This window comes from Bufo bufo, chromosome 1, assembly GCF_905171765.1.
Source record: "Bufo bufo chromosome 1, aBufBuf1.1, whole genome shotgun sequence".
Lineage (NCBI taxonomy): Eukaryota > Metazoa > Chordata > Amphibia > Anura > Bufonidae > Bufo > Bufo bufo.
The window spans coordinates 572,770,241-572,783,620 of record NC_053389.1 but is presented as its reverse complement, the minus strand read 5'-3'; the positions used below and the strand labels follow the sequence as shown (position 1 = coordinate 572,783,620).

General features: G+C 47.5%; 1 protein-coding gene across 2 annotated transcripts in view; it reads right to left on the bottom strand.

Moving 5' to 3' along the window:
* The window catches only part of USP6NL (USP6 N-terminal like), a 131,867-nt gene extending 120,954 nt beyond the window's left edge, over positions 1-10,913 (bottom strand). Inside the window, exon 1 of one of the 2 annotated variants that reach the window (XM_040413229.1) lies at positions 10,736-10,913. In XM_040413229.1, coding sequence (XP_040269163.1) covers positions 10,736-10,739 — 4 coding nt within the window. In that variant the 5' untranslated portion in view covers positions 10,740-10,913. Of the gene's footprint in view, positions 1-7,274; positions 7,298-10,735 lie in introns of those variants that run through there. The other variant, XM_040413233.1, reaches the window with a different exon arrangement.
* Positions 10,914-13,380: the final 2,467 nt, after the last annotated feature.

Genomic DNA, 13,380 nt, shown 5'->3' with positions numbered 1-13,380 from the left:
AATATGCCTTAGACTTTTCCTGCCATTCATCAGCGCAGGGTGCACTATGAACAGCACAGGCAGCGCACTGAATGTAGGCAGGCTGTTATAGCTAAATGATAAAGTACATGGAAGATATACTATTGGACTGTAGTATTCAGGGTAAATTGCTGTCTTGGCACTTTGCAATAAATAAGTGGGTTGTAGGGGTGCAGTTTGGGCGCTCTGGCTCTAAAAGGTTCACCATCACTGGCATAGGCAATACTTTACAATCAGTGGCGGCCCTGTACAGTTGTTCCGGTACGCCGGGTGTTCAGGGAGCTGCAGCCGATCCCATTCACTTGGGTGGAGCTGTTTATCAAGTGACCAGTGCACCACTGTGCAGCTCTTTCAAACTCTGGAAGAAAAGGGGTCTCAGAGGATGGACCCCCCACTGATTATAGAGTGACGGCTTATGCTAGTGCGAGGTGGAAACGTCCCTTTAAAACCCATCCATATGAACCTTTACAAGACAAAAGCAATAATCTTTAAGGCTTAGACCCCTTTTCAGACGAGAGAGTTTTCCGCGCGGGTACAATGAGTGATGCGAACGCATTGCACCCGCACTGAATCCGGACCCATTCACTTCAATGGGGCTGTGTACATGAGCGTTAGTTTTCACGCATCACTTGTGTGTTGCGTGAAAAATCACAGCATGTTCTATATTCTGCATTTTTCATAGAAGTGAATGGGACTGCGTGAAAATCGCAAGCAAGTGCAGATGCGATGCGCTTTTCACTGATGGTTGCTAAGAAATCTTGTTTGTAAACCTACAGGTTTTTTTAGCACGCACGTACAAAACGCATCAATGCGCATTGCACCCGCGCGGTTGCATACAAAACTGAATGAAATTACTTTGAAATCGCATATTTTTCACTGAACGCATACGCAATGCATCCGGACCTAATCCGCTCACGCTCATCTGCAAGGGGGCTTAGAGGTGCTTGTTTTGTTAGCTGAGGAAGGTCTGTCATGGGAGCTCAGGGTATAAGATGGAGAACTATCATGTAGGTGTGCTTGTAAAGTCTACAACATATACAAACCAAGAGTAAAACCTTCTACTCATCACAGGTTTCAATCAGGCCAGCGGGAAAGGAGGAAGTCAACATTTCGCCAGGGGCACAATGGCTGTTTGCTCAAGATTAGACGTGCGGACAAGCAACATTTAGCATTGAGAACTTTCAAACTACTGATATGTATGGACAGGAAATCACAGTATACGTTTGGCCAAAAGCCAAAAATTATCTCAGTGATCAGGAATCGTGACCCACAGGTAATTTAAGAAAATACGAGCAAGGCACACATGACGGACATTTTATTGGGAGGTCTGCAGAACTTGTGATATTACATCATACCACTTCATACAATGATGATCATAACAATGTGCAGAATACCAAGAAAAACTTAGGACATCAGATGGGGGGACAAGCAAGAATAACCACTCATGCACAGCAAGCCTTTACTATGGCAGCGTAGTATGGCATTAGCTGATGCTGCAAAGGTAAGATGCCAACATGCTTAATGCTGGAGAACATTGTGCATAGTAAGAAATTAAAGGAGACCATCCAGAATTAGGCCCTTTGGTGCACATTAAAATGTGAACGCCATCTATTTTGATGGTATATGATCGCTAGACATTACAAAGCCTGAGGTGGCACTAAGATACTGATTACTAATATAGTGGACCCCAATACTCCTAAACCAGGTGTCGGCAACCCACGGCTCCGGAACCGCATGCGGCTCTTTTGAACCTTTGCCGCGGCTCCGGCATGGGCGTAGGAAGCGGGGTATCAAATCCCCCCCAGGCCAGCGGCAGTGTGTGTGCGGCGGCGGCGGGGCAGGCACTGAGATGAACGCTTCCATTGAGGAAGCGAAGCGCTCATCTCCATAGTGACAGCGATACAAACAGAAGGCTGTGCGGAGGAGCAGGGCAGGGAGGTGTGTCCCTTTCCTGTTCCTCTGATAGGCTGCCGGCACTACTAGGCCGGCAGCCTATCAGAGGCCGGCGTAGGCGGCGCGATGACATCATCGCGCCACCTGAGCCGTACAGCGCTGGAGTCGGGACACAGGCCGGAAGAGGCCTGCATCGCATCGCTCCAAAGAGGTAAGTATAAGGCAAGTCTGGCACATAATGGGGGGGGGCCCTGGTATTATACTGGCACATGATTGGGGAATTTGGGGGGGCCCTGGAATTACTGGCACATGATTGGGGGGGGCTGGTATTACTACTGGCACATGATTGGGGGGGGTCTGGTATTACTACTGGCACATGATTGGGGGGGGGGGTCTGGTATTACTACTGGCACATGATTGGGGGGGGGGGGTCTGGTATTACTACTGGCACATGATTGGGGGGGGGGGGGGGTCTGGTATTACTACTGGCACATGATTGGGGGGGGGGGTCTGGTATTACTACTGGCACATGATTGGGGGGGGGTCTGGTATTACTACTGGCACATGATTGGGGGGGGGGTCTGGTATTACTACTGGCACATGATTGGGGGGGTCTGGTATTACTACTGGCACATGATTGGAGGGGGGTCTGGTATTTCTGGCACATGATTGGAGGGGGGGGGGGGCTGGTATTACTGGCACATGATTGGAGGGGGGGGTCTGGTATTACTGGCACATGATTGGAGGGGGGGGGGTCTGGTAAAGGTATAACAACTTATATCTATATGCTAATGAGCCTCTAGGTGCTATGGGGGCGTCATTAGCACCTAGAGGCTCCGTCTACCTTCATAAACTGTCGCCGCCCAGCGCGTCCCTCCAGCCCGCCCATCTCCTGCTGAATGCGATCCTCTCCATGCGCGTCTCTGTTCTGCGCATGCGCAATGAATGTCTGACCGCTTCCCTGCTCAGACATCTCCACTGCGCCTGTTCCTCGGAGCACTATGATGTCATCGGCGCAGGCGCAGTTGAGATGTCTGAGCAGGGAAGCGGTCAGACATTCACTGCGCATGCGCAGAACAGAGACGCGCACGGAGAGGATCGCATTCAGCAGGAGATGGGCGGGCTGGAGGGACGCGCTGGGCGGCGACAGTTTATGAAGGTAGACGGAGCCTCTAGGTGCTAATGACGCCCACATAGCACCTAGAGGCTCATTAGCATATAGATATAAGTTGTTATTTTAGCAAAACGGCTGCCCCAAAACCTATCATATTAGGATGGTTGGGCAGAGCAGACACTAGCGGATCGCTAGTGTCTGACACCTAAATATGTCATACGAAGTGATAGAAACCCTTTAAATGTCGCAATGGTTTTGCGGCTCCCAGTTTTTTTTTTCTTTGGAAACGGGTCCAAGTGTCTCTTTATGTCTTAAAGGTTGCAGACCCCTGTCCTAAACCATCCAAACAGTAGGTAGTGGACTACCGTATATTCATATGGATGGTGATTTAGATCCAATCAAGGTCTTCAAGACAAGACAGTGATACCTGACAAATCACAACGAGAAGAGTTCCCAACAGAATCCCTCCTTAGTTCAGCTGCCGGCTGGTCTTGGGGAGAGCTTCTAGTCCTGCCATAACTACTCTGAGAGGGACCTACAATGAACACTAGGAGAAGTGTGACTTCTTGTTACAATTTGTGTGAGGGACTACTACTAAGAAAATGGTGGGGTTGTACAGTAAGAATGGAAACTACAGGGGACTCTACTGTAATGATAAAAGAAATTATGTAGGACTTTGTCTGATGGGTAAGTGGGGGCCCTGCTCCGATGACTAGGGGAGTGCAGTGGTCTCCTGGTTGGATGCTAGAGCTGTCACTCAGCAGGGAAGGGGGGTTAACTGTGAAGCCACTCAGTGCAGAGAGCACTTAAAATTAAGCTCCATCCACAGCGCACTTTCAGGAGCGTAATCTGGCAGAATAAAACTTCATATTCTCACTACTCCCGATTGTAAAAGGTCCACAAAAATGCACTTGTCTTCTCAGCCCCTACCTAACACGGTCAGCTGTTTAGCATGGTCAATGTGGCTGACAGATTCTCTTTAACCTCCTCACTCATTATCATGTACATGGTATGTGATATTGTGTGAGGGCTTGTATGGATTCGCCACGGGTGCCGACTATATAATACAGTAGGCATCGAGCTGCACTGACAGGGAACGATGATCGGCCCAAGCCCCATGATTTAACCCCTCAGATGCCAGGATCAACACCGATAACACCATCTGTGAGGTAAAGCAGAAGGATGCGGCTCCCTCTGCCTTTCGATTGGAGCCCCTGCAGTAAAATCCCAGGGCCCACCCATGGCACCTAATTGCCGAACAACTTTGAAGGCAATGGGGGAGATTTATCAAACTAGGGTAAAAGAAAACTGGCTTAGGGTACTTTACTTACGACATTAGCGGCAGGGGACTCCGGCAGGCTGTTCCGGCGGGTGAACAGCCTGTCGGATCTTTCCTGCCGCACCATCCCCATTGACTATAATAGGAGCGGGGGCGGAGTTCCCTCGGCGGCACGGCTAGAGGCGGCCGGACTAAAAGTACTACATGCAGTACTGCCTCTCGCCGTGCGTTGCCGGAACTCCGCCCCCATTATACTCAATAAGGACGGAGTGGCAGTCCAGGGGCACGCGTAAACTAGCGGCAGGACGGCTCCGACAGGTTGTTCACCCGCCGGAACAGACTGCCGCTAGTGTGAAACTAGTCTTAGTTGCCTATAGCAACCAATCAGATTCTACCTTCCATTTTCCAAAGGAGCTCTGAAAAATGAAAGGTGGAATCTGGTTGGTTGCTATGGGCAACTAAACCAGTTTTCCCCCTTTACTCCAGTTTGATAAATCTTCCCCAATAGCTTTTCTTTTACCAACATAATTGTGCAGTTGAGACACGAGTGGGCCCTCCATGGGTGGGTGGGGGTCAGGAAGCATGTGGCTTTTCAAATGCAGCGCACTCACTCTCCAGCCAGGTTGTGCGGACCCAGCCCTACACCATGGCGAAGCTGGCGTCATCTGAATGAGGTATGCAGAGTTGTATGGAACAGATTTTTTAGTCATGAAAATTTGTGCAGCAAATCTGCAGCATGTGAATATGCCCTAAACTAACAGTTGCCTTTTATAAATTTGGGGCATCTTTTAGCATTTCCATAAAGAGTCTGTCCTCCTAAATATTAAAATTCATATCCAGCAGGTTCAGATCAACAGAATAAATCAGGGCTGTGGAGCTGCTAAGCCAAACTTTTGACTCCTATTTTTCCACACTCCAATTTCTTCCTAATTGGCTCATGTATAATAATTAGTAAGAAATTGACTGTAGCAAAATGGTGACATCAGGCTTCTCATCACCATCCTGTAAATAATCAGGCTACTGTAATAGAATAGATTTATATTAAATATACATATTTCTAAGCTTCTCTAAACTGCTATAAAAATATGCAACAAGATATGCATGCGATACATTAATAATACAATATTAATATATAGATTTTTATTTTGAAGCTGACGTTTGGGTCAGTACATTTCTGCACACTGGCAATTCTATAAAATCATCCACTAGCAGCTAATTGTATATACTGTAAGTGTGGCCAAACCCTAAGGATCCTTGAACGGAATAGGTACCGATGCATTCAGTGAAAAATTTGCGATTTCGCAAGCAAGTTCAGTTTTGTCTGCGATCGCGTTTAGCTTTTTTGCACGGGTGCAATGCAATTTAATGGGTTTTGCACACGCGTGATAAAAAAAACTGAAGGTTTGCAAACAACATCTCTTAGCAACCATCAGCGAATAATGCATCGCATCCGCACTTGCTTGTGGATGGGATGCGATGAGATTCTCACGCAGCCCCATTCACTTCTATAGAGCCAGCGTTGCATGAAAATTGCAGAATATAGAACATGCTGCGATTTTCATGCAACGCACAAGTAATGCGAGAAAACCAACGCTCATGTACACAGAGCCATTGAAATGAATAGCTCCGGATTCAGTGCGGGCGAAATACTCGCTCGTGTGAAAGGGGCCTAAAAGGGGTTGCCCAGGATTAGAAAAACAAGGCTGCTTTCGCCATGCACCAACCCTATCCACAGATTATGTGTGGAATTGCGACTCTTCTCCACTGACTCCAATGGGGCTGAGCTGCAATGACCAGACAACCCATGGGGTTGGTGCTGTTTTTGGTACAACGCAGCCATGTTTTCTAATCCTGAACAACCCCGTTAATACATCAGCCTGACACTGCAGGCACACTAGTAAAAAACATCACTGATCGCAACAGTGACTATTTGCTGCATGCAGCTCATGCCCATACCACACTACTCAAAAGAAAAAAGATCAAGCCAAAGGTTTAAACAAAAGGGTTGTCCAGGATTGAAAAAAAATACTGCAACTTTCTTCCAAAAACTGCACCACCCCTATCCATGGGTTGAGTTTGTTATTGCAGCTTAACTTCGTTGGAGTCATTGGATCAGAGCTGCAATACCACACACAACCTGTGGACAGGGGTGGCGTTATATTAGGATGAAAGCAGCCATGTTTTTCTAATCCTGGACAATCCCTTTGAAGGGGTTATCCTGGAATTAATATTGATGCCCATCACCAGGATAGGTCATCGATATCCGATCAGCGGAGTTCGACTGCCTTGCCGCAGCTCAGCCCCACTGAAGTGCGGGCACCAGAGCTCTGGAACAGCTGAGCGCAGAGGTGCGGGGACTCAGGACCCCGACGATGTGATAGGTCATCTTTACCATTTCCTAGACAACCCCTTTAAAGTCTACCATGTAACCACAGCCTTGCAGGGTGACACACGACAAACTAAATGCAGACAGGAGGAGAGGCAGCGATCATTCCATGCCATGATAGACTCAAACGTAGCGCTAAACACGCAGTACAATGCACGCTTCTCACATGCTGGCATAACAGTCGTGCAAATAAAGCATTTCAGTGCAGATGTATTCCTTCTGGCAGGACGCCTTCCCGCCGCAGATTAGTCTACGCTTTAATCAAGGAAGCAGGAACTAACAACATACTACACATGAACAGGGCATTGAAATGGTTACGCCGAGAAACATTTCACTACCTCGCGGCACACAGCGATCCTATTGTTAAGGAGAAGCTTCAAAATAAGACCACATCCAAGTGGGCACAAAACGGCACTTTGTCTTTGGGATGTCATCGCCCGCGCAGGGCTCTGAGCATGCTTCATTGTCAGACAGCACAAGACAATGACTATGGAGAACAAGGAGGCGTTGTCTGTGTGATAGTACAGCCACGACACACACGACCATTAGTGGGATGAGTGCAGGGGAAAGGAACACCATTCTACCTGAGGTATGGCTCACCGCCAACTCTCCCCCAGCCCTGAAAGAGAGGGACATTCACAGGACAGGTTATGGGTGAGGACGCAGATCACAGCATACAGAAACAGAGGGCGGCTCACAACAGTGAAGCCAAAGAAAAGGGCAGGAGAACAACCAAAGAAATGAGAAGTTCTATTCTGCTAGGGCCCGCGATTGGCAATGATTGGTGTGACTGATGGTCAGACAATGTATTATGTAGAGCAGCACAACAGTACCTTTACGTGAAACTTTGCCAATCCAAGGCCCCAGATCCATAGGGGTCAACATGACTATATTCAAAACGAAGGTGATGGCAGCATCTCCAATCCAACAAGCTTTATTCACAAGTGGTGCATGAGACAGTGCAAAAGGTCCAAAAACAGCAACGTTTCGGCTACATAGTAGGTTTCATGCTTGAAAAAGGCTGTTGCTGTTTTTGGACCTTTTGCACCACTTGTGAATAAACCTTGTTGGATTGGAGATGCTGCCATCACCTTCGTTTTGAATACGGGTCCATATGGACGGACTGTCTAAGAAGTCTCCCCTCATGCACGGATCACACATTGAGACCACAGCAGTCGCACTCAGAATTTTACCGCTTCGTGACTTGTCTTATACACTTTACGACGCAAGCGCACCACTTGAATGACACCACAGCAGCGCCACACGAAGGGTCTTAGCGTACATTTACACAACAGTTAAACGGCAAAACTGTCTGCTTCTAAAGGTTGTTGTTTTTTTAACTGATACTTTCTAGGAAACCATCAGTCTGTGAGAACGGCCAAAATAGGACATGTCCTAATTTTTTTTGGACAGCTGTTAAAGGGAACCTGTCACCTCCCAAAACCACCCCAAGCCGCCAGCAGTACCTGAGAGTAGCCAGCAGTGTTTCTGATGATGCCTTTCTTCCTGAAGGCTGATGCGGCTAAAGCTCAGAAAACGTTCTTTCATCCCCTGTCGGCGCGCTTCTCCACACATGCTTGAAGTCAAGGGGCAGCGGCCTCCTTGCTTCAAGTAAGGTTAACCACCCCCCCTTCCCCTTCGCTGTGACTGACCGCGCTTATGCAGAGAGTTCGGCAAAGCCAGCCAAACTGCCGGCTGTCCGTCACAGAGAAGGGGCAGGGAAGGGGGCGTTACCATGACTTGAAGCAAGGAGGCCGCTGCCCCCTTGACTTCAAGCATGTGTGGAGAAGCGCGCCGGCAGGGGATGAAAGAATGTTTTCTGAGCTTTAGCCGCATCTGCCTTCAGGAGGAAAATTATCATCGGAAACACGCTGCGGGCTACACGCAGGTACTGCTGGCGGCTTGGGCTGGCGTTTGGAGGTGACAGGTTCCCTTTAAAAAAAAAAAAAAAACGGCCATGTGAACATGTCAGTAGACTTCTACTGTTCTGAAACAGCCGTTCTTCACCGATGTGTAAAGGTTCACATGGATTTTGATAATCCGGCTACAAAATTTAGCGCAGCATCCACTTGTGGGGGTTTTGTTTTTTTTACCATCCTTTGCTAGATTTTTGTGCATTTTTTTTGAACACTTCTTTTTAAACAAACTGGTGTTTACTTTAATACACTAACATTTTTATTTCATGGTTTCTGGAACAAATCTATGACAAAACAACGCACAGTAAGCACACTGACTTATACAGAGCTGTTTTTTTTTTTACACTTCCCATTCATTTCAATGGGAGATTCAGCGTGGATTCTGCCCAAAGATCCACACTTGTATCCATGTGTTTTGTCAGCACCAAAAAAAACTCAGTGGGGACTGGCCCTAGACATGTTTTCCACTGTGATAAGGGGGGGGGGGGTGCTCCACTGGACTCCCAATCTGTGCTAGCAACTCAACTCGGGTATAAAGTAAGTGGCATACACCTAGACTAGTGACCAGCCACAGTGATCCTAGAGTATTAATAAATCTACATAGTGCCTAACTGCACAGCCAAAGGGGTTAATAAACATAAAAGTTGGTTTTCATATTAATATCCCATATTCACATATACAGGGAGAGATTTATCATGAGGGGGATTTTTCAGTTATACACAGAGACTGTTTCCATAATTCACGCCAAGTTTATGAAATGTCACACGATGTTTGAGAAATATTTCTGGCGCATAGTAAGTAAGGGCCAGTTCACACTGAGTTTTTTTGTGCACATATTTTAAAGTGCTTCAGCCTTAGGGCTCATGCAGATGACCGTATGTATTTTGCGGTTCGCAAAAAAAATACGGATGACGTCCGTGTGCATTCCATATTTTGCGGAACGGAAAACCCGGCCCCTTTTTTTTGCAAAAAAACGGAACGGACACGGAAAGAAAATACATTTGTGCACATGAGGCCTTAAAATCGGCTGAAAAAAAACACCTAAAAAAAAAATCCCATTCATTTAAATGGAAGCAGGGTTTTTAGTTGTTTTTTTTTTAAACACATGGAAAAAAAAGAATGAAAGTAGAGGTCAGCTATAAAGAGAGGGTCACTGCTTGGGGTGACCATGGATTGCCCAAATGACCATTCATTTGAAAGTGCAGCCACCTCTCCTTGAGAGGGTTTTTAGTAGCCGGACCCCAGCAACATAGTGATACTGGTCGCTGCCAGGGTGGCAGAATAGCAGTGATCCCTCAGAAATTAATGAAACTGCTCGATTTTTTACGACTCTCAATGCAATCCCATTCATTTCTATGGAATTGCCGCTAGTCGCGACCACCAGTGTCGCCACGTAGCTGTACCCTAACTGATCTCAACAGCAAGGCAACCCTGGAGGCAGTCAGCACTCATCTCATAGGCATACGTTTTCATTGCAGCAGCTTAATGGACAACCATGTCTTTGGTGCGAGATCCACCCAGCAGTCAATACAGGGAGAGAACCCCTTAAATATGATGGATGGATAGATAGATGATCTGGAGGGCAGGGGATCTAGTACAATAATATCTACATTTCTATGGTCAGTACAGGATACATACATCTAGTGAATACAGTGGACACATGGCCACCAGAACAGCTCCACCTGGACCTGGGGTTACTATGGGACAAGCCATACATGTTACTTTACATCTGGGGGTTTGTTGACAGAGCCTCAGTAGTGTCACATCATAGCCTGGCACTGATCGTTCTGTATTCACCCCCTGAAGTAGAATACTGAACGATCTCACCCACCTGATGCCCAGTAATCAATGATCGGCATCTGATGTTCTATATACACACAGTATACCATGCTGTATAAGCCAGCAATCACTGCTCAGCCCACACTGGGCACTGTCACCATCTGACAGTCAGCAAAAGTGTCAGCGGATTACCATGGCAACCACAAATCCCACACTGGAGAGGCTGATACAACTTCTAACAGGGGGACAGGAAGCAGAGGGTGTTCCCCGGCTCCTGCCACCTGCATCCCTGTCACTGCCGGCTCGGACCACCTCCCTCCACCACAAGGAGAACTTTTCCCCGCACTCACTCATAGCTGGAGCGAGAGAACACACGCTCTCAAGCTGTCCTCCGCTGCGTCCTCAGCTCCGCAAGACTCCCGGGGCCCCGGGCACTGTACTGCCCCAGCCGGACATCCCTGGTCCTCACAGCTTCTTCCGGTCCACCCGTCTGACTGCTGGGGGCCAACTTCCGCATCTCACAGGGAACACGGTCCCACCCAGACACGTCACCGGCCACGCCCCCTGCCAAGCGAACAGCTCCTCCCATTGGTCAGGAGGAGCAGGGCAGCCGAGATTTTGTCGTGACGTCATCAAGGCGGCGACATCGTCAGGGTGTTTGGCTCAGTAATGCTAAACACTACTATTTATAGCAGGAGGAACTTAATCCCATTGTCTGACAGGGAGTGTGGCCGGTAATGGCATAGCTCCAGATACCAGGGCTCTGCTGTGTGGGTGCAGCCATTACTGCAGGTGTGGAAGGAAGAGCATTGTGAAACAACACATTACTCAGAGCCAGATACCGGGACAACAACTTCAGGGGATGGGACACTAGCTGCAGGAGCTTCTACCACCTCTCATTCTCTGGATAGATCATCAGTATCTGATCAGCTGTTTGACAAGATGCTGGCACTCTTGTGAGCCTTCTGGCAGGTTACCAGGCACAGCGCCGTACATTGTATAGCGGCTGTGCTAGATTATCACTTCTATGGGGCTGAGTTGTGTCATCACAGGCCTAGAGAAAGCTGTGGTGCCCTTGGCGGGGGTCCTGGGTGTCTGCTGATCCTCACCGATCAGATACTGATGACCTATCCAGAGGAGGAGGCACGTTGTGGTAGCACAGTCTTGTAATTTGGACTTTGGTATGTGTATTACACTTTTTGAATGATGATGAAATAAAGAAGATGTCAGTATAATACAGTGGGCTCTTTTGTTGCTTGGACTGTGTGGGAAGTATACAAGAGAACTTTCTGAGCTACGCTACTGCCTACACCAGCAATATATGTGGATTTCTTTCTTAACATTCCTGAGGATAGGCCATCAATGTGTACAAAAACTGTGCATCGGAAGCATCATGGCATGGGTTTCCATGGCTGAGCAGGGGCATTCAAGCCTTACATCACCAAGCACAATACTAGGCATCAGATAGAGTGGTGTAATGCACACTGCCACTAGACTGGAGTGATTAAGCACGCTTCTCCTTCTGACAATAAATGCCTAACGGCATTATGCCAACTGTAAAGTTTGGGAGGGGGCGCGACAGTGCTACTGGCTTGTTTTTTGGGGGTAGCCACTTTAGTTCAAGTGAAGAGAAATTAAGTCTTAATGCTTCAGTTGCCAAGACCTACTGGACACTTGTATGCTTCCAACTTTGTGGGAACAGTTTGGGGAAGGCTTTTGTCTGTTCCGACATGACTGTGCTCCAGTGTACAAAGCAAGGTCCATCAAGGCATTGTTGGGTGAAGAACTTGACTGTCCCACAGAGCGCTGACCTCAACCCCATGAAACATTTTTGGGATGAACTAGAAAGTAGATTGTAAGCCTGGCCCTCTCATCCAACATCCGTTTCTGAGCTCACAAATGCTCCTCTGGATCAATGGGCAAAAATTCCCAAAGACACAACACTAAATCTTGTAGTAAGCCTTCCCAGAAGAGTAGAAGTTGTTTTAGCTGCAAAGGTGGGACCAACGCCTTATTAAAGAAAATGGGATGTCATAAAAGCTCCTGTAGGTGTAATGTTTAGGTGTTCCACTAGTTTTGTCCATATAATTTAGCCTAAACGGAGTCCCTAAAATAGTGTATTAATGAGGATTGTAGGCACTGCATGTCTGCTTGCATGGTTCCATTTCTAGTTTCCCATGCTTTACTCTGGCAATGTAATGGTTAATTATCTGGGTTCTGAGCTTTGAACATAGAGGTATTTTCTCAGCAGGTTCTGCTGTCAAGCATTTGTCCTGTTGCTGACCTCGGCTTTACCATTGACAATCCTCTTGTGTAAGCCCTTGGACTCACCTAACGCTTGTCTCTTGTTCTACACGATTATCTCAGCTTTGTTCTAGACTGCGATCTCTCACCGCATATTCCTGACATTTGCTGACTACCTGTTGCTGACTCTTGGCTTGTTTCTGACTACAGTTACATTATTGCTACACTACGGCTGCCAACTGACGCTACTCTGGGAGCTGCAACCTGGGGACTCCCTGCAACAAAGACTAGATCCCTGTCAGGAGTTAAAGTGCCAGAGCGACATATCAAAGGTATTAATTGGTGCAGGTTGGAGTGATGAGATCCCCTCTGATCGCTCTCTGTCCTCGCTGCAGGAGACAGACTCATCGACTTTATAATGAACCTATCTTCAGCAGAGACGAGGGAGAGCACTCTACGAGAGCACTTCTTTTTCTTCGCTCTAGCGATAGATGGGGTCTTAACACTCGGGTCCCCCCCCCCCACAATTACAACCTTTGATACATTGTTTTGACATATCAACAGATTTTCAATCTACAGCAGCACTTTTAGGCTAGTTATAGAGGAGCGTGCTTAACCACCTCAGCCCCCAGTGCTTAAACACCCTGAAAGACCAGGCCACTTTTTACACTTCTGACCTACACTACTTTCACCGTTTATTGCTCGGTCATGCAACTTACCACCCAAATGAATTTTACCTCCTTTTCTTCTC